Source organism: Anguilla rostrata, chromosome 11, assembly GCF_018555375.3.
Source record: "Anguilla rostrata isolate EN2019 chromosome 11, ASM1855537v3, whole genome shotgun sequence".
Lineage (NCBI taxonomy): Eukaryota > Metazoa > Chordata > Actinopteri > Anguilliformes > Anguillidae > Anguilla > Anguilla rostrata.
In genome coordinates, this window is record NC_057943.1 from 32293310 (window position 1) to 32315703 (window position 22394).

Below are 22394 nucleotides of genomic sequence, written 5' to 3' on the forward strand. Positions count from 1 at the left end.
ACCTCAGGTTCTCGTGGAGATCTTATGACAATGACGTGAGGCAGATGGTGGCGGTTACGCATTCGGATGATGCTGCTGCTGCTGCTGCTGCTGCTGGTGATAACTGCAGTCAAAGTAAGGATGATTTTGATGTTGTTGATGCTGAGCATGATTATCACTGATATCTTTATCAAGGTCATTTAATAAGACATCTTCCAGAGAGACTTACTTTGCCCACGCAAATGCATAATGAAACCACCGACTAGAAGGACACACACTGATCGCGCAACCAAGTCCTGTCCTTCTCATGCCATGAGAAATCCCTGCAAGTCTAATACTCACATATTATAAAATTACAATTAGCAATGTTTCGTGTGCCACCTTTTCAACTCATTACCACACCTCAAAAATAGACTAAGACTGTCAGAAACACTGTCTGACTGTCAGAGCATTCGTCATCTTTGACATGTCCGCCCGCCCCCCCTCCCCCAAATTGAACCTATGTGACATTTAACGGCACATCTCCAGCTCCTGTAAAATGGGTTATTAATATCTGAATTAAAAATATGCCATCTCAAATTTCATCATGTTCCTCAAAGTATATTTCATGCACATCAACCATCTAGTGTGAAAAAATCAACAACAACAAAAAAACACTTCAAGCTGACTGCTTGAAGTCGTAATCAAATTGCTTAGATGGAAATTTCCGTTTCCTTTTACCTTGTTTTAGCATGAGGGAGACATAGAGCACATAATCATTGTGAATGGCTTAAACCATATCCCAGAATGCACTGCACCATCTACTATGATCCCAACACCCCACTATTCAGTATTCAGTATTTTTCTAACCCTTTCTGAGAGAAAGCAGCTGCTCAGCTTAAGACGCGTAGCTAAAAAAAATCCCAGGTGACGTCATATGTTAATTAACTTATTATGACATCATAATTCTTATATGCATATATATCTATTGCTCATTATATTCCCTTTGCTAATGGAGCTGGGAGGATATTTAGGAGCAGTGAGTCAAAACTATCAGCTGTGGCTGCCAAGTGAGAACAGGAGCCACAGCTAGGCAGCACATGACAAGGCTGAATCTAGGCTCTCCTTTTCTCTTTGGGAGGAGCACGGGAGAAGTAGCTGGCAGTGGTAACTGCGGTCAGGAGCTCTTGGCCCCAAAAATCACTAAACGCTGAAAATCTCATTGGATACAATGTTTCTTCCAGCCCAGGAAAGTAGCTTGATTTGTTGCTATTCCCTTTTCAGAAATCAATTTGCCTAAAAATTCAATCCAATTAAATTTTTATTTGAATGGTGCTTTTTATAGAGACACTGTCACAAAGATGCTTTGCGGTGGAAATAGAAAAGAAAATTGGGCAAAAACAAGTCAATCTATGGCATACTTAAGAGTGGATAAAAGCGTCTGCCAAATAAATGTAATGTAATGAGAGAAGGCTCACTGAGAGGAGTTTCAGAAGTTTATAATAAGGAGTAAAAGGCGTTTTAATTACTTCTAATGAATAAGGGTCTCTAATCTGTGAAGAATTCTGTTCTGAAGCCGTGTGGTTGACGACATGGTGGGAAGTTATTGGTGGTTACATTCTATGGGAGTGACCGACATATTGGGTTTCTGATTATTGATAATAACGTTGAAAGTAACAGGAAGTGTGTGCGCATTGGCTACCAAATTGTAACATATTGGACCGTTTCTTGCGGTCTCGTCATTTGGGGTTCCTGGAGTCTGGATGAGATAGCGGTGGCTAAGTCATTGGTGGAAGCATTGTGGGTGTCAATAAGGTGTGTGCATGGGAAGTGATGAGCATTTTGTCCAGAACGTCAATTAGTTAACTCCGCAGCCACTCCAAAAGCATCACTGTGCCCATTACCATTAATGAAGGTCCTGTTTGAATGGGTGGAGATGGAACTTATCGGGCCATTATACCAAAGTGCACATGGGCATCGTTTTGTATTAGTTTTAGTGGACTATGCAATGCAACACCTGGAAGCAGTGCCACTGTGTAGCATGGAGGCTGAGAGTGTTGTACAAGAACAGTTCCAAATAGTCTCCCGGGTTGCAATCCCAAAAGAGATTCTAAACAATCAAGGCACTTTGTTCATGTCATGCACATTACGCGAATACGTCTTGTTGGGAATTAAATCAATTAGAACCTCGGTCTACCACCCTCAAACTGACAGTTTGGCAGACAGATTTAATAACATTTTAAAAACAATGATTCAGCAGTTTGTCCTGGAAGATAGCTGTAATTGGGATAAGTGGCTGAACCCTTTACTATTGTTTGCAATGCATAAGGTTCCCCAGGCCTCCATGGGATTTTCTCCCTTTGAATGACTTTTTTCTAGGTGGCCACGCGATGTGTTGGACCTAATTAAAGAAAGCTGGGAGGAAGGTCCACAAGTAAAGATGAATTTCAGTACGTTCTGGACCTGCGAACAAAGCAGGACACTTGTCACAGGATAATTTGCTGCAGGCACAGGCACAACAACAGCATGCATATAATAAAGCAGCTCAGCTGAGACAAATTGCGGGAGATAAACAATTTGTATTACTCTATTCCTCTACCTCCAAATAACTCAAGGGCCCTTTGTGGTCACACGGCGAGTAGGGGATGTTGACTATAAAGTTGTATGGCCTGACAGGGGTGGAGCAACGCAGATATACCAACCTCCCACAAGTGTGGAGAGAGCTGGCTCCTCTTTTTATTGTTACCGTAGTAATTGAGAGAATTTAGTTTGGTCCACGGGTGACAAAACCAGCCAATTCTACCCCAGTCCTTTTTGATGACCATCTCTACCTGTGTCAGAAAGCAGATGTGTCTTGACTGCAGAAGCACTTTGCAGACGTGTTCTCCCCTGCCAGGGTGCACAAATCTCATTCGCCACCATATTGAAACATCTCCAGGGAAGATGGTGCGTTCTCGTCTGTACAGATTGCCTGAACGCAAAAATAAAATTGTGCAGCCTGAATTGGAGGCTATATTAGAGATGGGAGCAACAGAAGAATCAAGGAGATCAAGGAGAAGCTCCATTGTGCTCATGTCTAAGCAGGATGGGTCTGTGCGCGTCTGTGTTGATTATCGCAAGGTGAATGATGTCTAATGTTTCACCATCTGCAGGTGCAGAGGGAGTGGATTAGCTGGCCTGCAACTGCAGCTGTAGACATGATTATTGGTAACACTTTATCTGCTCTGCCTGCAGTGAGATCCAGGGCTGGGAGGAGAGATGCACACGGGAGCTGCTCTGAACATCTGCTCCCTATTCCTTTGGTGTGTGTTCTGTTTTGTATATCAAAATAAAACCTCTGTGCGTTCAACAATTATGGACTGAGTGGTTAGCAGGGAGATAACCATCGGAACCTGTTACAGTATGTAATCATTTCTGTGATCAGATTCAAGCCGTGTGCTTACGATTTACAATGTAGTCATCTGGCAGAGGTTGTCTGCCAAAGTGAGTTAGCAAAGTGTATTTCAGGGTGCAACCCAAGGCCTAGAGACCGAAAAGGCAACCATCATAAAAGTGCCACCATCAAGGTGCACTGCAAGATAAAGGGTGAGAGACACTGCAGAGCCATCAAGAGTGATTGAAGCATCAATACATGTGGAACCCTGCGGTCCTTGGCTTTGGCATCTGGGAAGGTCACGCAAGCCGGTCACGCTCAGACGCCACGGCTAAGGACCACAGCACAGGCTAACGTCCCCCCAGCACAGACTAACAGATTGTAGATTTAAGTAAAAAGGCTTTATTTATTGATTAGTCCATTGGTGTATTGATTGCTGCTGTATTGAATTGCACATACGAGTGAAAAGGCATTGTTTATTGGTCATTTATGTGACTGTGAACATGAAGAGCTACCCAAGGTGTGTTGCGTGCTTGCTTGCATGGCGAAATGTGTAGCCCAGAATCAGAATTAAAAGAAGAAACTTGTTTACAGTGTAAATAAATGTGAATAAATTGCGGCTACCAAGACATTAGGCATAAAAAAATCTCTCAATTTATTAGGTGACAACAAAGAATTTAAAAAAAATCATTGTCATAGTTTTAAGATTTATCTAATAGACACAGTACCATCAACTTTTGATTAAGAATGTAGGGCAGCATATATTCCTCAACTACTGTAGGATACTGTGGTACTCACTAAGGGATTATAATTTAGGCCACTCATACAGTGACATACTGGCTTTGCGGCCCACTTTAGGATGCAAGATGTACCACCTCTCCCCAGACACATTTTGTTCCAAATCATTGACATTGAGGCCAAGCTGGTGACCAGCTACCAGCTCAAACTGGATTTTACAACAGTGTTAGTTGACTGGTTGATTAATGAGCTGGATGATGGATTGATGTGTTAGTTGCTTGATTGATTGATTATGTCCCTGCTTCCTTATGTTGCCAGCAAGGTTGTGTGTTTGATTGGTTAGCTCTTTTGTTGTTTAGCTTATCGGCTGACTGATTGATTGGTTGTTTGATAGATCGGTTATTTATCAGGCATTTTAGTTTGGTTGGCTGATTGGTTGATTGAATGGTTGATTGCTTGACTTACTGTCAGTTATGTGGTTGGTAATTAAGCTCATTGCTTGCTTCATTGATTAGTTGTTTACTTGATTGGTTAACTGATTGCTTAGTTGTTTGGTTGGTTGACTGATCAGATTGGTGGATGGATGGGTACTAGGTCAATCAAAACCTCCCACAATTCACCCACACTTGACCCTCACCTCCTTAGTCTTGCCCATGGCCTTCAGGATGGCGAAGTTAAGCTTTTCCAAAGCTGAGAGGACATTCAGGTACTCCCCCAGGTGCTCAGAGAAGTACTCTAGAGACAGAGGGATGAATACAGCATCAGTGTGCTGCAAAACACTGGACAAAAAAAACATTTTCTCAGAATTCCAAACAATAGGTTCCACTGACAGCTGTGACACAATCCAAAAACAAAAGATTAAAAGAAATTCCTTTGGGGTTTGGAAAACAGGTAAGAGATGATTGGATTTATTAACCTGTCAGTAACCTGTGCCACTGTGTCCCACTGTGAGCCAGGTAATAGAATATATATTTTTGGGGTCATGAATAATTTGATGCTGCCAGCACGTGATTGAAACATGTTTCTGACTTCAATTACCCATGAGAACCTGAGGCAAATCATCTGCTTAGCCAATGGGCACAGAGATTGAAATGGATGCTGTTTAATTTCATGGAAAAGGCTGGACGAGGCAGAGAGATTAGACCACTGGAATTGCATGAAAAATCTGCAGAATTTGATATTGACCAATAACGAGTCATTCCTGTTCTCCCCTTATTTTTACGTTTAGGGATGCATTGTTGAATAATGTTGGTATGCAAAACTTGAGCAAAGACAAATGCCAAAGACAAATTTCACCATTCATGGAAATACTTGAAATACAGCAATTGTGATGACAAGGAACTGTTACTTCAAACAACTTCCTTAAGTCAGCAACATGCGCAAGAAAACTTTGTGGTGGAGTTGGGAGCACAGTAAAGAGGTAATTGCCGTCAATTGTTATTTGTTTCAACTGTTGCTCCTTTTAATCAAATCCCCCACAATCTAAACGGGAGGCTGGAGTGTGTTTGAGGTGAGGCCGTGGGCAGTTACCAGCATTGACATAACACCGCTAGTGCCTGTTAAATGAAATCGATTTTTAAAAGGCAGCAGCTGTATCAAGGCCAGCAGCGCCGGCGTGCACCTGCAGTGCTGGAGCAGAAAGGAGCCATCAGCATATGTGACTGGGGGGATAACATTTTTAGTTTGCAGGTACATGAAATGAATAATAAAAAACCCATTTAGACATTGTAAAGAAACTTACCTGACAATTTCTCTGTGTCCATGTTGCTGAAAGAAAAAAAAGAAAAGTCTTAATTGAATGAAAGGTGTGGAAGGGAACTCATCAAAGCAAGGAGAAGGTTGCTCATCACAAGTAATCTGGGGCAGACTGTCACATCCGCAGTGGGATACAAATTGAATCTGGGCACGTGGAGACAGAGGCGGTAAACCTGGGTAAACAAAGGCTGTTTCTGCCAGAGGAATATGAACCGTTGCGTGATTGGACCATGGCTCAGCTGGTGCAGTGCTGTAATTAGGTATCTATTACTTGGGTAATTGCTCCTGTGGGCTGTAGAATATTTGACAATAGAGGCTCTCTTAGAAAAAACATGATAGCATCTTCAAAAAAAAAGAAAAAAATTTTTTCAGGGGGTTGGGGGTTGGTTTACTTAGAAGATTTACAATTGACAATACCGAGTGCTGCACGTTTTTTCAAGGACAAGGAAACCACATTTGACAATATCTCACTGTATTCCCCAGCAGATTGAGCAACTAGGTCAACACAAAACCTCCCACGCCTCACCTGTCCCCAGGTAAAAGACTGATGAAAATGGTAAAAGGAATGAGTAGCTCAGAGCTGCAGAAAGTTCTTGCGCTGTTTACAGTCTGATGAAAGGGGGAGTTTGGGAGCTTCCAGTTTATGTCCCAGAATGCAGTGGCTTGCATTTGCCTGAGAGCGTGCCAGTAACGACAGATGTGCTGGGAGCCGACTCTGACTAGACAGCATGCCTCTACTGACTCACTGCTGCGCTGAACAGCTTGCCCACCTCCTCCTGCCCCACGTGTACACACACACACACACACACACACACACCGCTGTACTACTAACCACATGCGCACACACACTCACTGATTGAATTTAAATACTCCCACGTGCGCACACACATAGATTACACACACACAAATGCATAAACGGAAGCATGTACACGTATCCAGTTTTTCTGAAGGTATCACCACAGCTTTTCACTTTGGGGTTGAATTGAACATGCCCCCCTCCCTCTCAGCCCTGCCTCCTGGTCCTACCCACACACACAAATAGAGGTCAACTCATCTCCTGGAGCCATAACTCATAGCCCAGTCATATGACAGCTCCTCTCTGGAGGTAAACCTAATTGAGTAGATTGAGTGCAGTGATGATGCAGCCATCGCTGTTCTCAACCACATTCATACGGTTAACAGTGACAGTTAATGAGTTCAGTGAAGTGTTGCCGGAGATACTCTGTATGAGCTGCAGGACCGCAAGGGGAGCTGGAGTGACACCAGATTGGAGTAGCTCTTCTTCCTGAAGAAGGAAGCACGGTAAATGGGGAGGAGTAGAGCGATGGCTGAGGCGTCTAACATGAAAGGGCAAGCTGCCTCTCCCATCTATTCTCATGGCCAATGATCAGTCACTCAAAAACAACATGGCTACATTCATTGATTCTGAACAAGGTGATTATACCAGTTTGGTTACACTGCTTACAGATGTGACTTAGACGCCAACAGATGCAGTAAATGCCAGGGAGGGGGAATGACAATTTTGGTGAATCAGTCGTGGTACACTGACATAAATATCGTATCTGAATCATGCTCCCATCAAGTCAAATACTTGATGAACAAATGTGTGACTGTTTTATCTACCCAGGGAACCACAGTGTATAATATTAACCGCTGTTTGCATCCCTCCCTCTGTAAATGGAGACGAAGCTCAACAGGAGATGCATTTAAAAACATGAAAACGTATATCCGGACGCAGCTCGCATAGAGTGGCAAGTGTCACCAACTCCTTTAGGACGGGATGTGAAATTTCTTTTTTTGAAGGTCTGGCTCATCCAGCAAAAAAAGTTTGCAGCCACAAAACCACCTGTAACCGTGTTTTAATAGATAGCAGACCATGAGGCCCATCCATACATTAGAACAGTGCCTTAACAGATACTTGACTGTGGGGCCAATCTATGCACAAGAACAGTACCTTAATATGCTAATTAGCTCATATGCTAATGTGTATGCGTTTTTGCATGCCTGTGCATCTGTGGGAGTCTAAGTCTGTCTGTTTGTTTACTTATCTCACTTTGTATGTCTCTTACAGTCTGCAGGTCTGTCTGTTCATGCTCCTATCTTTGAGAATTGCTACATCTGTATTCTATTGCTTATTTCATATGAATAAGTGCTAAGGGTCTGCAGAGATTGCCTTCCTAACAGTGGACCGAATGCACTGCCCTTGGCGTTGATAGACGGATGTGAGAGACTGTTGCTCCTGCATCGTGCGCTGGTCACGCGCTATGGTGTGGGCTGTAAGAGAGCGTGAGCCAGGGGCGCGGATCGCTTACTCAGTCTGGTGCCTGTCTATGGAGTGGAACAGCTCCTCCAGCTGCTCGCTGCTGAGGATGCCGTCGGCGAAATGCATCTTGAACTCGTCGAAGGAGAGCTTCCCGTCGTCTGGAACGAGAGAGGGGATCAGGGGTCGGGGTTAGAGAGATCAGAAACGGCCAGAGCTCCGGTAATGAGGTGCGACACACATGCGCCACGTGCTTTTTCTTACCGCCTAAAAGAAAAGAGAGATTTTACCAGCAGGAAACCCACCATAGCACAGAATTCATCCCGCTGTCTGCATGTCCGTCAAAACAAAACGCTTCTCATCAGACTTGAGTGTTCAATTGTAGCTAACAGTGTTTTATTAGATTTTTGCAAATAAAAATGCTCAAGTGCTGTATGTTACCAATGTCTGTACTGACTGGAAAAAAACACAAAGCGAATGATTATTGCCAAGTGCAAAGCACATTTCAAAATGCCCACTGGCTTGCAAAAGCTCTCAACCAGAGTCTATCAGCGCATTAAACTAATCTAAAATAAGAAATCGGATAGTGTGTATTTAATCTGAAAGGTGCAGGATGCTCTTAAAGAGCTGGGCCCAACTGCATAAGTGCTTGCTTCAGGGAAACTGTCAGCTCTGTCGGTGTTGGACATTATGAAAGAGGAGCTGATGAGTGGCGTCACTAGGGTTGGTGACACCCGGTGTTGGTGACCGGGGGGGGTGGGGGGGGGTGTACGTGCTGTTGGAAGTTCGTTGACGGGAGGGCTGGCGGGTGTGGGCTCCGGGAATTGCGTGTTATGCATTCAAACGACAAAGCGCTTCTCGTCACATTAATACCGCTAATTAAATCAACCGGCAGTAAACTGCTTCGGAGAAATTCAACTCGTCGCTGCACAAAACAATGCACAAACAAAATTATTGCCAGTCATTTCGGTGTCACCCCCCTCTGATGGTGTCACCCGGTACGGTCCGCACCCCCATAGTGAAGCCTCTGGAGCTGATGTCACATCGAGAAGACTGTGGAAAGCCAGCAGGAACAAGGCCAATTTGTCGCGCAACTGGCCATGTGCAAAGTAATCTCTTTTTTTTTTTTTTTTGCTCCGTAGGCAAGCCTCGCGGTTTCATCAATTGCGGACGAACGGGCCGGGCCGCCTCCGGGATCGATCTGAATTTCAAATGCCTGGATCTGAATTTAAGATAAGCGGAACGTGCAGCAGTCCGAGCGGGACGGGGCTCTGCGGGAAAACGGCCCGTTCTGGAGCGAGCACAAAACGTCCCCTAACGCGCGCACAGAATGCGTCTGCAGAGATCAAAGCCCACACACCGCCTCTTCTTCCTCCAGTCTCTCTCTGCTGGCCGATCACGGGAAAATGCGGCTGAAAATGACTTATTTAACTCCGAGGCTTTTCCATTAAATTAAATCAGCGTGTTATTACCCGATTTTGCCCGTCTTTTTTCTTCTTCTTTTTTTTTGAGCCACTGTCTCGGATTTTGTCTTCAGAAGAGAAAAAAATTAAATCCTGTTGTCATGGGCAACCATTGCTGCAGGGTTTTTCTTTTCTTTTTTAAATAAAATAAATAAAGCTTCACAGCTGACAAAGAAGGAAAACACAGATTGATGTGGTTGAGTGTCCCTTAATCGAGACACTGCGGTGGCCACCATCTCTGACGGCAAACAGATCATTCTCTCTCATATTTCAGTCAGTTACTAATGGGAAAGAAAGTGTCTTAGACTTTTCTTTACCTCCAGTTGCAGTGGGTATATGATTGCTGTCTGCGATCTGTTTGTTTTGTTGATTACCGAATGCATAGAATAGAAACAGCATAGCATTTTAGCTAAATGACTACAAAGACGGTTTTCAATATGTGTATGACAGTTACTAATTTTTTAACCTTATAATTCGCGGTACAATTATCTGTCCTTAGGCTGTACCCAAAAGAAACCAGTCTAAATGAATAAATAATTCATAATATTTAGAAATTTATTTTAAAATACTGTACGTATTTATAAAACTGCTGATTCTGCGAACTTGCAGCAGGCATGCGGTTAAAAGGCTCATCCAACACATAATCCAACACATTTTTCAACTGCTACATTTTTTTATTCTTTCCTTGCATGTGGAACATATATTCAGGTGTAAAATTATATAAATGGAATATTATATAGATATGTTTCTTAGTAAAAAAGGTGCTGGTTGCAGCAAGAAATTAATCAAAAAACAGTATGCTCAAAGTTAAATAATCAGACGGCATTGCATAAATAGCATAATTTAATAATATGAAAGAGCCAGCAACACACTTCTCTTTCACTTCTACATGTTCACACCTTATACAATAGAATGACTAAAGGGATTAACACAGTTCTAACCACATTTATATCAAAAAGGTTGGGGAGGGCATCACCAAGAACATTTTATTTTATTTTTTATGGATGAACATCTTGCTTTTTTCTTTCAGGGGACCAGATGGATGTGTGCTGGCCGTACCCCAGTTATATTATCCTTTTTGAAAGAGAACCGACACAAACAATACCAGCAGACTCGTCTCTATGGTAACCGCATGCCATCAGCCCATCAACTGGAGACTCTGTTCCGTGAGAACTTTTCACCCGTGTTCACTCTGCCATATCTCAAAGGCTTTTTTTTCTGCTTCGCTCCTTCATCTGAGAGCAAGGCTCCTGCCTCATGTCTAAGACGCTGATGCACAGTCGAGTAGCTGTGTGCACATCAAACCAGTTATTTGGCCAGGTGCAGGATAAAAGTACATGTGAAGATTGAAGGAAAATGGACATCCGCACACCGGATTACAGCTCCCGACATTTTATTGACTAAAAAGCAAAAAAAAGCAAAGCAAAATCTGATGATGACCTGTTGGGTTGAAAAGTTGCTTTGCTTTTTAGTCAATAAAATATTGGGAGCTGTAATCCAGTGTGCGGATATCCATTTTCCTTCAATCTAAGACGCTGATGCAGCCACAGCACCTAGCAGCCTTCTCCCTGCATACACACGCGCTTGTAAATATTATGGGCGGCAATATGGAAAGTCCTCAGCACCTAACATACATACATAAATGATTCATACACAGCACTCGCATGTGTCATATCTCCATGTTCATGTTGGTTATACCCCGCTGCTCAGTCCAGACGGGCTCTGACAGGTGGGGAGGGGAGGGGGGTGGGCAGGCAGGCTGGCTGTGGATTGATGCGATTTCCTCTTCTGCTATGCCAGCCCAGGCCCCCTGGAGAGACGGTGTCACCCTCCAGTAGCACCCCTCAAAGAACCAACACATTTCAGCAAAACAACACGCACCCCTGGGGTGTCAGGCTCATATGAGGGAAAAAAGTGTGGGAGTGTGTACACACACACATACACACATGTACATTTGTATTCTTTATGTCCACATTTTATAAATACATAACAAAAGGACATACATTATTGTTTCTAATCCCATTCCCTCCCGAATCCATAATATTTCTGACCATTCCCACCAACTTCCACGGAACATGGTGTCATATTTCTTCTGGGAACAATATAACAGAGAACTGCATACCTACATACAATACATGCAATGGGCAATATAGAACAATGTTAATGTATGCTGCATTCACATAATTTACCAAGACTAGTAGCATTAGATGTAGCAATAATTTAGAATCTAGGACAGGGTATTCCTGTAGCTAGCTAACGGCAATTCTTCTTGCTAATTCTGTCATGAATGTTAGCAAGCTTAATTCCCTGTCCTAGATTCCACTGCAAATTCTGATGTAGTTATCTGTTATATGTTTCCTGTAGAAATACACTACATGGCCAAAAGTATGTGGACACCCAACATCTCATCCAAAATTATGGGCATTAATATTGTGATGGTCCACCCTTTTCTGCTATAAGAACCTCAACTCTTCTGGGAAGGCTTCATACTAGATGTTGGAGCATTGCCGCATGGATTTGTTTCTATTCAGCCAGAACAGCATTAGTGAGGTTTGGCACCGAGCCTGTGATTAGGCCTGGCTTGCAATTGACTTTCCAACTGATACCAAAGATGTTGGATGGGGTTGAGGTCAAGGCCCTGTGTAGGCCTTCCCCAAACTGTTGGGGAAGCACAGAATAGTCTAGAATGTGATTGTATGCTGTAGCATTAAGATTAGCCTTCCCTGGAAGTAAGGGGCCAAGCCCAAACCATGAAAAACAACCCCACACCAAGGGGTATCCAGATCATATAGTGTATGACAGAACATGGTGGTTCTCTGCAAGTGAGTTTCTTGCCTTTTTTGAGTTTTATATTTCAGGATTTGGCCATAGACTGCAAGTTCACTTCTTAAAAGTAAAGTAAAGGCAGTCCAGCATCATCCTGAATCCACTCATCTGTTGGTTAGAAGGACAAGCACTGACCCTCCCCACCAGAACATTAGCATTAGCACAAGTACGAATAACATTTTAAATTCAAGAGGTTGTAAGAGGTTGATTTCAGAGGTTGTAATTACTGAGTTGTCTTCACTCTAGTTGATTTGAGAGGTTGTCATTACAACATTAAATATTTTCCATTTTCAGCATCAGATACACATTCAGTGTCATAAAAAAATTGATATTAAAATTACTGGTCAAGATTTTATGTGATGATTGATTCTCGAAAATGAAACGTAAGGATCGAAGTATCAAGACTTCAGTATCGATCCGCACATCCCTAATAAGGACTGCAAAAAAACCTAGTAAGAGAAAACTTGATAAAAAAATAAAACCTAAATGTAGATTCCATGTCCTGTACAGAAGAATGCATTCTTTAACGCATAAGAAACAAAACCAGACATTTTATGACCACTATAATCAGGACAATATTGAGTTTTATGTAATGTACTTATCCGTCCAAATCCACTAAGCAGCGGTCCCACCAATTGGGTTGGCAACTTACACAGACTGCAATGGTGTTAAAAGCAGAAACTCAGAGAATATTATGGGCACAAACAATAAGAGAAAGAGTGCAACCTGTTTTAAGTTTGTACCAAACATTCTGGCAAATAAATGGTGTGCTAAACAAAAAAGCTGCAGCTCATCATCATTAACACACTTACTCACACACACAGACACAACACACACACACCTGCACCCAACCCTTCCCTCCTTTTGGAATTTCTACTACAAAAACCAGCTCCTGCTACATAAGCCTGTTCAGAATTACCTCGGCAGCATTCACTAGCCTAGATACCTTGCCTTATGATGTAAAGTTGTGCCCTGGATTCTGGTTTTGTGTCCAGACGCCATACGCTTTACTCCAGTTTCATAATCTGTGACTGCTCTGTTTTTTGCTGTCAGGTCCAACAGTGGCCTGGATTAGGCCCTTCTCCCATTAGACGCTTCTGTTCTATAAGTCCCTCATCTGGCAGTTTTTTGGCTTCCAATCAGTTATGAGAATGAGTCAAAGACTGTTGACAAAAGCACCACGATCAACTGTCATATACCAGCTAGCACCCAACAAATTGATGGCGTATTTGGTCCATCGCAGCATGATTAGCCACAAATTCACTCTACACGTTGACCGATACCTGGAACAGCAAGCAGCAGTCCCGAGCGAGAGCGGAGAAGGGCAAAACCGTCGCATTGTCGTCTGACGCACAGACGTAGTGCTGAGCCCTGTTATTAAAAGCGATGAAAACAGCTGCTGGAGTTCGCCGCGATGAAAACCTGCCCACAGCGTCACCGATCGCACCGATGAAAGGGTGATTGAAGAGACCGTGGAACAGGATGCGAGCGACTCTCCAGCACGGACACGCGTCAAGAGTGCGATCCTCAGGGAAATCTCGCGCAGATAGGGAGATGATTAGGAATACCTTTTGCTGGTGACTGCACTGGATCCTAGATTTAGTTTGATACTGTACCACAGTTGGTTTGAGCAGCACCGCATGGCAGTGTATGCAAGACTAACAGAAAAGGCAATTCACCTACATTACAAGCAGCAGTTAAGCAGCCTTTTTACTTTATTTATTTATTTATTTAAAGAATGAAACTATTCTCATTTCAGTCTATATACTACAGACCTATGTATTTTACTGTAAGATTCAGCCTGTGTGTGGTACTATAATAATAATAATAATGTTGTGTGTGTGTGTGTGTGTGCATATGTGTGTTTGTGTGTGTGTGTGTGTGTGTGTGTGTGTGTTTGGTAGTACAGTAAATATATAATATTTCCCACTGTTACATTGTTTGGACTCCTGCCAGTGAAGAAGAGAAGTGAGTAGGGTGGACTAGAGGGTGCCACAGCTAGGAGCGTGACAACTGCACAGGGTGCAGAAGCACGGAAGGAAGCGCCTGAACAGATGGTTTTTCCTCCAAAGAAGACTGTACTGGAGGATCTGCAGGGTGGTACTTTCACTGTTACTGAGCCAGGGACATATCAGATGGGAGTTCAGAGGGAGATGCAGTACAGCACTGAGCCTTGCATTCCTCCCGACAGCAGTCCTCTAGATTGGTGGAGAGAAAATGCTGCCAAGTACCCAATGCTCGGTCCTTTTTTCTAGTCATACCATTCTCTCCCTGTTCCCTCTGCACCCAGTGAGCCAGTGTTTTCAATGGCTGAGGGTATTGCGACAGCGCAGAGGTCACAGCTGCTGGGAGAGAATGTGGACATTCAAAATTTTCTTATTAAAAAATTTGACATGGTCATATATGAAAGGCCTTTAAGACCAACTTGCTGATGTCCACTACTGGTTGTAGCTGATGGTTATTAGAATTTGATGTTTATCTTTTTTATAATCTGCAGTATGATACAGCTAGTTCACTGAAAAAGAAAATGTATTTACCCTTTTTGATATTTATTTACCTTTTTGACATATTTTGATATTGCAGTGATTTCATGTCATATTTGATAAATAAATTTAAAAAATGTGAATTAAGGGTTGCTTATTTTCCTTCATTCAACGCATTTGGGGGATGTCGTATAGTGTGAATATCAAATTTTAAATCCTGTATTGGGATATAAATCATATCATGGTCAGAGTGAATTGCCTTGTTCCTGTTTGGTACGGTTTTTATGGCACTGCTGCAGGGATCTGCAGGAGAGTTTTTCGCTTTTTTTAAATCATCAAGAGGAACAGTCTTCCGGATGAGCATTTGACCCAAGTATGTCAGTGGGAATAAAACAGATCAGGTCCCAGTCCCATGTTTGGGTAAAATGTGAAAATGCGCAGATTTTGTTTTTTTCGATGAAAACTGTCTGAGACTGGAGACTGTGTTTTTTGTTCATGAATTTTTCTGTTTTTCATTTCTGATGTCTCGCAGGTATAAATATGTCTCTGTGTCCTTCACTGTGCAGACATCAGCCTGAAAAGGCATGGCCGAGCATTGATCCAAGGCAGCTGAATGCACGCCATTCTTCCCTGCCTGTTGTCACGCCGACTGAGCCAGAGAACAATGAAGACAAGAACGTGGAAATCGAAAGTACGCCTAATTGGAAGCAGCACAGAGACTGACCTTCCTTTAAGGCGGTTTTGAAGGTGACATTTTGGAAGGGCCTCACACAAATGCTTTCCTGTAACCACCCCCCCCCCAACTCCGATCCCGTACCGCACGTGGAAATCGCACACCGCCATTGTTTGGACACATGCAACACAAAAAAACATGGACCGTGGACCTACACTCTTTTGTCAGGTGTCCATGTGAGGCTTACACGCACTGTCACTCTTTTGTCCTTGGTGTGCGCAGCACAACCTTTCTGATTGGTTGCCTTGGAGGTCATAGGTCACAAACTGAGCAGCCCCCCCCTGCTGGCGCTCGGCTGTCACGGCGGTCTTACCGCTCGCGGGGGACGGGCGCACTTTGGATTTGAGGTCAGACGGCGACACCTGCTCGCACTGTCCCCCCACACTTAGGGGGTGCACCGACGGGGGGCCCCACAGCCCTGCTGTCAGGCCGCATCACGCGGCGACACCAAAGGACGCCCCCCGCTGGCTGACCCTGTTTGACGGCGCCAAACGAGCCAAACAAAAAAAAAAGTTCACATTAAAATAAAAACGATCCCTTTCCATGTTTTAATATCAGCTCTCGCTTCTCCACCACCGGCACGCTGTTGACAGGCCAGAGTAGCCGAGCGGACGGGACGATTCTAGAAAATTCTCCAAAAAAAAAAAAAAAACATAGACGCGAATGTGCCCGTCTCTGTACATGTCGGAGATTGTTTGTCACGTCTGTCACGATGGCATTTCCCCAGGAAACACAGTTGGCTTACATAATGAAACGCCATAGCGAGTAGTCAAGCTGTCCACAAGGAAGACGGGACATTCCATGGACGGCCACGTGCCGGAGGAGGCCATGTGACTGACGAACCGAGGGAAAACGGCAGAACAGGATTTGAGAAGGGTCTTCGATATTTCTTTGTTTTCACAAGGAAATATAGATCCGAGAGCGTTCGGTTAGCCTAGGGCGAGTCATGTGACTGCCAGCAGTGGAGAGCTCGGCAATGATTCCGAGCCCCTTGGGAACCCTGGGACTGCGTAATGCTGAGGGGAATCTATAATCACATCAGCTCTTACATAGTGGCCTCACTCTGACAAAGACAGCCTGATTCTGAGACCCCCCCCCCCCCCAATCCCCCTAACGATTAGCACGGCACTACTTAAATGTTTTCACAATGTATAAAAACAGAAACATGAAGCATAATCTTCCATATTGTTTAATACTATGTTTCTCACACGTAAACAGCCTTTAACGGTTTATTTATGCAGGACGTGTAAGCAGGACTGTGAGCTCACACTTCAGGATAGCCTTTCTTTCAGGACTTGGGCTGGAAATGGCGGAGACGTGCTCTAACACACTGACGCATTGACGTCCTGTCCTCTGACGCGTTGATACCCCGTCCTCTGACGCACTGACTCCCTGTCCCCTGACTCACTGACGCACAGAAGCCCTGTCCCCTGACGCACTGATGCCCTGTCCTCTGACGCACTGTCACACTGATACCCTGTCCTCTGACGCACTGTTGCCTTGTCCCCTGACGCACTGACCACACAGCGCAGCTAGGGGCACATGCTTTTATAAGAAGCGCCGGTGGACAGAATGCACTCCGGAGGAGAGCTCGTGCCTGTCTGCGTTCCTCCCAATTGGCTGAGGATGTCGCAGTGATGAAACAAGCCGCCAAATTTGATTGAGTATTCCAAATTTTTTAAAAACATCTGTGAGAAATAACATTTTTCCACTGCTTTGACTTAAGTTAACAATCAAAATCAGGTAAAAGGTCAACAGGTCCATGTCCAGCCGTGTTTAGACTTAACAGCTTCCAATGAGGAGGAGCAGCAAACTATGAAAAAGATGAAGCCAAAAATTTCATCATGGTTGACCTTTGCACGAGCAAAGGTCAGCAAATACACCAAGATCATCAAAATGGTACCAATGAGGGCACAAACAGCTGGGTTACGGTTCTCTCTGCCTCTCTGAACAGGGCGACTAGCCCGTTATCACACAGCTGTCATTCACCAGGCAGGGAACAGCAAAGCAGCAGAGATTCATTCTGATAATCCGGCAGCTGTCTGTACTAACCAGCCGTGCTGCTCTGTCTACAACCGACATAATCTTGGATGAGGTGCTGGATGTCAGGGGACACCTGACATCCAGCACCTCATCGAAATACATCCTCATTCACATACATTCACGTGAAGTAGAGCTGCAAACACCGCCGATGTGTGGAAGGGTCGCACGCTCACACGAGAGTGTGCCCTCTCTTTCGGTCTCAGCCGTGTGGCTTAACGCGTCCCAGCCAGGCTAACTGCAGGGCCGCTAACTGCTAAAGCGCAGCGCCGCGGGACGGACGTCTCCAGGCAACCCTAACCCTGACCCGCTGCCCGCCCCACCGCTCGTTATGCGAGCGCGGCCTCTCGTCCTCCGCGCTGAGCGCCGCGCTGTCGGCGTGGGCTCACGTCCGAGCCGCTCTTAGGTCACAGCGTGCGGAGGCAGGGCCTGGATGCTTCTTCTTCTGAGGAACTGACTGGCTCTTGTTTCCGGCAGCCTCCCACAAACGGAGAAGTAGCTGCTCAGCTTAACGTATTTTATCTCTTTTTTTTTTTAAACCAGATGTAGCTTTGAATCGGGCCAAGGAAAGACAGCAATTAAGGGCCCCCTCATCAAGAATGTAGGCCAATTATCTACATGGTGGTAAATAGGAATGGGAAGCTGTTATCGCGCTCATTAGCGTTTGAGATGTTAAAAGTTTATCAGTTCCAAAATGGCTGTCCACCAAGCGCCAAACGTTTACACACAGCTCATTAGCTTCAGAGTTACACTTGGCATCAGATTTCATCAGACTTTCAGTCCTTTCAATTGATAACTTAAGAGACATTTGTGCTAAACTACCAGGACTGCATCATTACAGTAGTATGAGAGAAAGCATTAATCTCATTTTGGTGAAACAAAAAGAACAGATTTTTTTACTCACCATTTTTGTCTGCACGGCGAAATATCTGTAAGAAAAAAAATGACATTACTTACATGCTATTAATCAAGAAGAGCATTACCAAAAATGAGCAGGTATGCATGCAATCTGCTGAATTTATAGCAAGATCTTTTTTACTTCCTCTCTATCTTCTATAATAAAAATATCTTGTTGGTATGGTCCTGTCCTGTTTAGTACATTACATTATACATTTGTTCACAGTACATGCAATGAAAAATAATGTGTATTTACAGACATGTATGATGTATGAAAAGTCTTAGAAATTCTATATTTCTTCACTCTCACAAATGAAATTAAAACTATATGCGCATCACAGAATATGAATTTTTGAAGAGATAAAAAGGATTCCAGCTCCAATACTTCGATCCATAGATTTGTCATGCCAATAAAGCACGTCGAATTGGATTGGTCCTGAAAAAGCCACAGAATGTTCTATGAGGGTTTAGTGCCAGCATTGTGCTGAAAGAATCCCTGCGATGGCCTATTTATGCTCATGTATGGCAGGATGAGAAGATGTAATCCGCTTCCAGATCTATTCCCTTGTGATGGATTCTCTGGGATTCGTAAAGCCCTGTGGTTACTGTTATAGTGTCCAAAATAAGGTATGTGAGCACTGTGGTGCAGATCCGTTCCTTTCAAAGACTTGTGTGTGTGTTTATTTGTGTGTGCATATATAATGTGTGTTGTGTGTGTATGTGTGTGTGCATACTGTATATTTGTGTGCATGTGAGTGTGTGTGTATATATATATATATATATATATATATATATATATATATATATATATATATAGTGTGTGTATGCTGTGATCTCCATAATGTTTTGGACAAAGACTTTTTTTTCTTGATTTGGCTCTGTACTACAATCCCCCTCAGACACATCAAACAGTGGAAGTATTTGGGCGGTGAAAGAATTTGTGTAGTGCTAATGGAACAGGATTAATTTAACAATATCTGCGCTATCTGACTCCAAAATGATGTTTTAATCTTTCCTCTGTGCACAGTTGTGCATAGAAGGAGACTACGAATGAATGACTGTAGCCTCTTTCTGCCAGTAGTGTGGCTCTGTAAAAAATCCTTCAGATACGTCAAACAGCTGAACTGGAACTTGATTAATTTAATTTTATTTCAGTGATGTGACTCCAAAAATAATGTTTTAACCTTCACTCTGTGCTCACGGATCGCTGTCTATCTTGGTAGACGTGGATGCGCCTGGCTCGTGTGGCCTCTCTGCGATGATGTATTCCTACCTGTCCTGATCAGACATCTGCTAATATGAATTCCTAACAACCGTTACACTGCGTGTAAATGTCAAGGATGAATTGGTTTCTATGCGACTTTTCCCTTTATACAGTAAAGAACAAAGCCATCAGGCAGGATCATATCACTGGTTATGTGACAGTCAGGTGACAGCGCTCAGTTCACAACACGCTTCTGCTGCCATGAAACTGCTTGATATATTATCTGTATGTGTAACACACTGCGACCTGTTTCTGTGAATGACACCACATGTACAAGCTGTCCATTGCTTTGCTAATGCTATCCAGGTGTCGCACACTGAGTGGTGCGTTATCAGTACATCGAGCACAAGGCTATCACTGACTATTGGAACTGGTCCAAAGATTTATCTAGGATATCGCACGCCATCTGAAACGAGATCAGGTGGAGGTCAACCTGGCTGAACAAACCATGCGGATCCTGACCAGCGCCTCCACACTCTCAGCCCAGTATGCCTACATCACGTGGGATTGGGTCTACTCAGGGTGCCAGGCTGCTTGTCTTCACCATCACACTCATCCAGTGCTGCTACTCCAGGCATCTCATTGCCCTTCTGCGATCAGCCTTGAGCGCTTCTATCTATTTTGGTAGATGCAGCCAACAAGGATACAATGTCTTGCGATGGCACTGGTGTATAGGCACCTGAGTATGGGGGGCAGTTTGTCAATGTCCATACACTTACAGACTGCACTGTGTAAGTATATATATATATATATATCTTTGTGCGTGTGTGTTCATGTGTTTGCAGCCGCATGTGTGTGCACTGTGTGTGTGTTTGTTGGTTCATAATAGCTCACAAATGGTGTTTTGATTTTTTTTTCAGTTTAGAAAGAGGCTTTGATTTAACATTGCTAAGCACTGTAATTTTATTGCACGTGTGCTGAGTCTTGGACAGTTTTGTAACCATAGGAACAGCGTAGTCTTGCACATCAGCAGTGTACCAGGGTTGTTATCGCACTCTAAGAAACTGCAGTGACTTCCCGGGCAGGCTGATTGGCAGCCTTTACCCAAGAAAGATGAGCGAGATGAATATCCCATCCGCTCCATGTCATCTGTGCGGTTTGAAGGTCTCTCTCCCAGTATACCTGTCCGAAAGGGCTGTTTATCATTCAGTCGCCACGCAAACCTGCCAGCCTTAAGAGCGGTGGGAGCGCGCACGCCTAATTATCCTTAAAGTTCCTTTGAAGCCGGATTGCGAGGAGGCGGGCGGGCGCGGTGAGACGGCATCAAACGAACGAGGAACGGGACTCGGGCTCGAGGCGCGGGAGGAAGAACACCGCCGAGACAACGCGGAAAACAAAGGGCATCGATCTGGAGAAGAGCGAGAGAGCGTGTGAGAGGGAGAGAGAGAGAGAGAGAGAGAGAGAGAGAGAGAGAGAGAGAGAGAGAGGACGAGTGAGAGAGAGAGAAGGAGAGAGAGAGAAGGAGAGAGAGGAGAGAGAGGGAGAGAGAGGGAGAGGGAGAGAGGAAAAGAGAGAGGGAGAGAGAGAGAGGGAGAGAGGGAGAGAGAGGGAGAGAGAGAGAGGGAGAGAGGAAGAGAGAGAGGGAGAGAGAGGGAGAGAGAGGGAGAGAGAGAGAGAGAGAGGGAGAGAAAGGCACCTTGCGTTCCCTGACGCTGTGCTAATGAACCTTTTGGAAGGCATCCATCAGTCGCTGCCGGCGCGGTTCGTGAGCCCGGATCGGTCCGGGCCAGATGCAGCGGGCATCAGCACGCGGAGCACGAGGCGTCACCGTGGCGATTCCTGTCAGTCTCCCCCCCCCCACTCCGTGGTCTTATCAAATCCCGGATAGCAGCCTCCCGGGCGTGGAGAGGAGAGGCTGGCGTGGGCTCCAGGCACTCTCTGCTTCCTGTCTGGTGCCAAGCTGCATAAATAAGGCTAAAGAGGTGGCGTGTGAGACGCACTGCTATTAATATACCCAGGAAGGAGGGAAAGGGATAAGGAATCCACGTGAGACCAACCATTTACACCACACCGCAAACGCCATATATTTACAGCTGTGTTCTTAAAATGAGGTCAGGAGCAGTTCCTACATCTCTTTGTTTTTTACAGTATTGTTTTTTTTTTTTGTTTTTTTTTTTTAAAGAAAAATACTCTCATATGGTTGTTTCCCAGTTATTTCTTTTATTTTACTTGACTGTTTTCATTTCATTTAGCAAATTCACTTTGTTTGGCAAACTGAGAAATGACAATCATACAAGCAAGGATCGTCACCAAGGACAAGAAGCCAAAGATGTAGGCTCATGTTCAATTCAGGTTTTATTCTTTTTTTTTTGTAATTTCGATTTTCTATCCGCCAAGTTTACTTCTGCTTCCAACAACAGATGGGGTATTTGTGGACAGATAATTGTCAAAGCCTGCAGTTGTAATCTCCACCTCCACACAACAAAACCAAATTGTATGCCATTGGTTTCCGCTTGAAATTAGAATTGCTCTGACAAATGTTTCATTAATTATGCTTTCAGTTATCCAGCCTCAACATCCATTATCTATACAGACATTAACATTTTCAATCAATGGTTTCAATTAAATGTCACAGATTGCTTTCACACTTAAAATTAAAAGGAA

At 44.0% G+C, this 22394-nt stretch overlaps 1 protein-coding gene and 1 long non-coding RNA gene across 3 annotated transcripts in view; one reads left to right on the top strand and one right to left on the bottom strand.

Annotated features, from left to right (window-relative positions):
- Window positions 1-22394, bottom strand: part of LOC135234623 (N-terminal EF-hand calcium-binding protein 1-like) — a 44396-nt gene that overhangs the window by 14836 nt on the left and 7166 nt on the right. For both annotated transcript variants that reach the window (XM_064299423.1, XM_064299422.1), the window contains exons 2-5: window positions 18534-18558; window positions 8137-8245; window positions 5811-5836; window positions 4707-4804 (exon numbers count right to left, since the gene is read on the bottom strand). In XM_064299423.1, the coding sequence (XP_064155493.1) occupies window positions 4707-4804; window positions 5811-5836; window positions 8137-8245; window positions 18534-18558 (258 nt within the window). The remainder of the gene's footprint in view (window positions 1-4706; window positions 4805-5810; window positions 5837-8136; window positions 8246-18533; window positions 18559-22394) is intronic.
- Window positions 4804-9616, top strand: LOC135234624 (uncharacterized). Its single transcript, XR_010324153.1, has 3 exons — window positions 4804-4960; window positions 5298-5489; window positions 9227-9616. It is a non-coding gene; the product is annotated as an uncharacterized LOC135234624 (long non-coding RNA).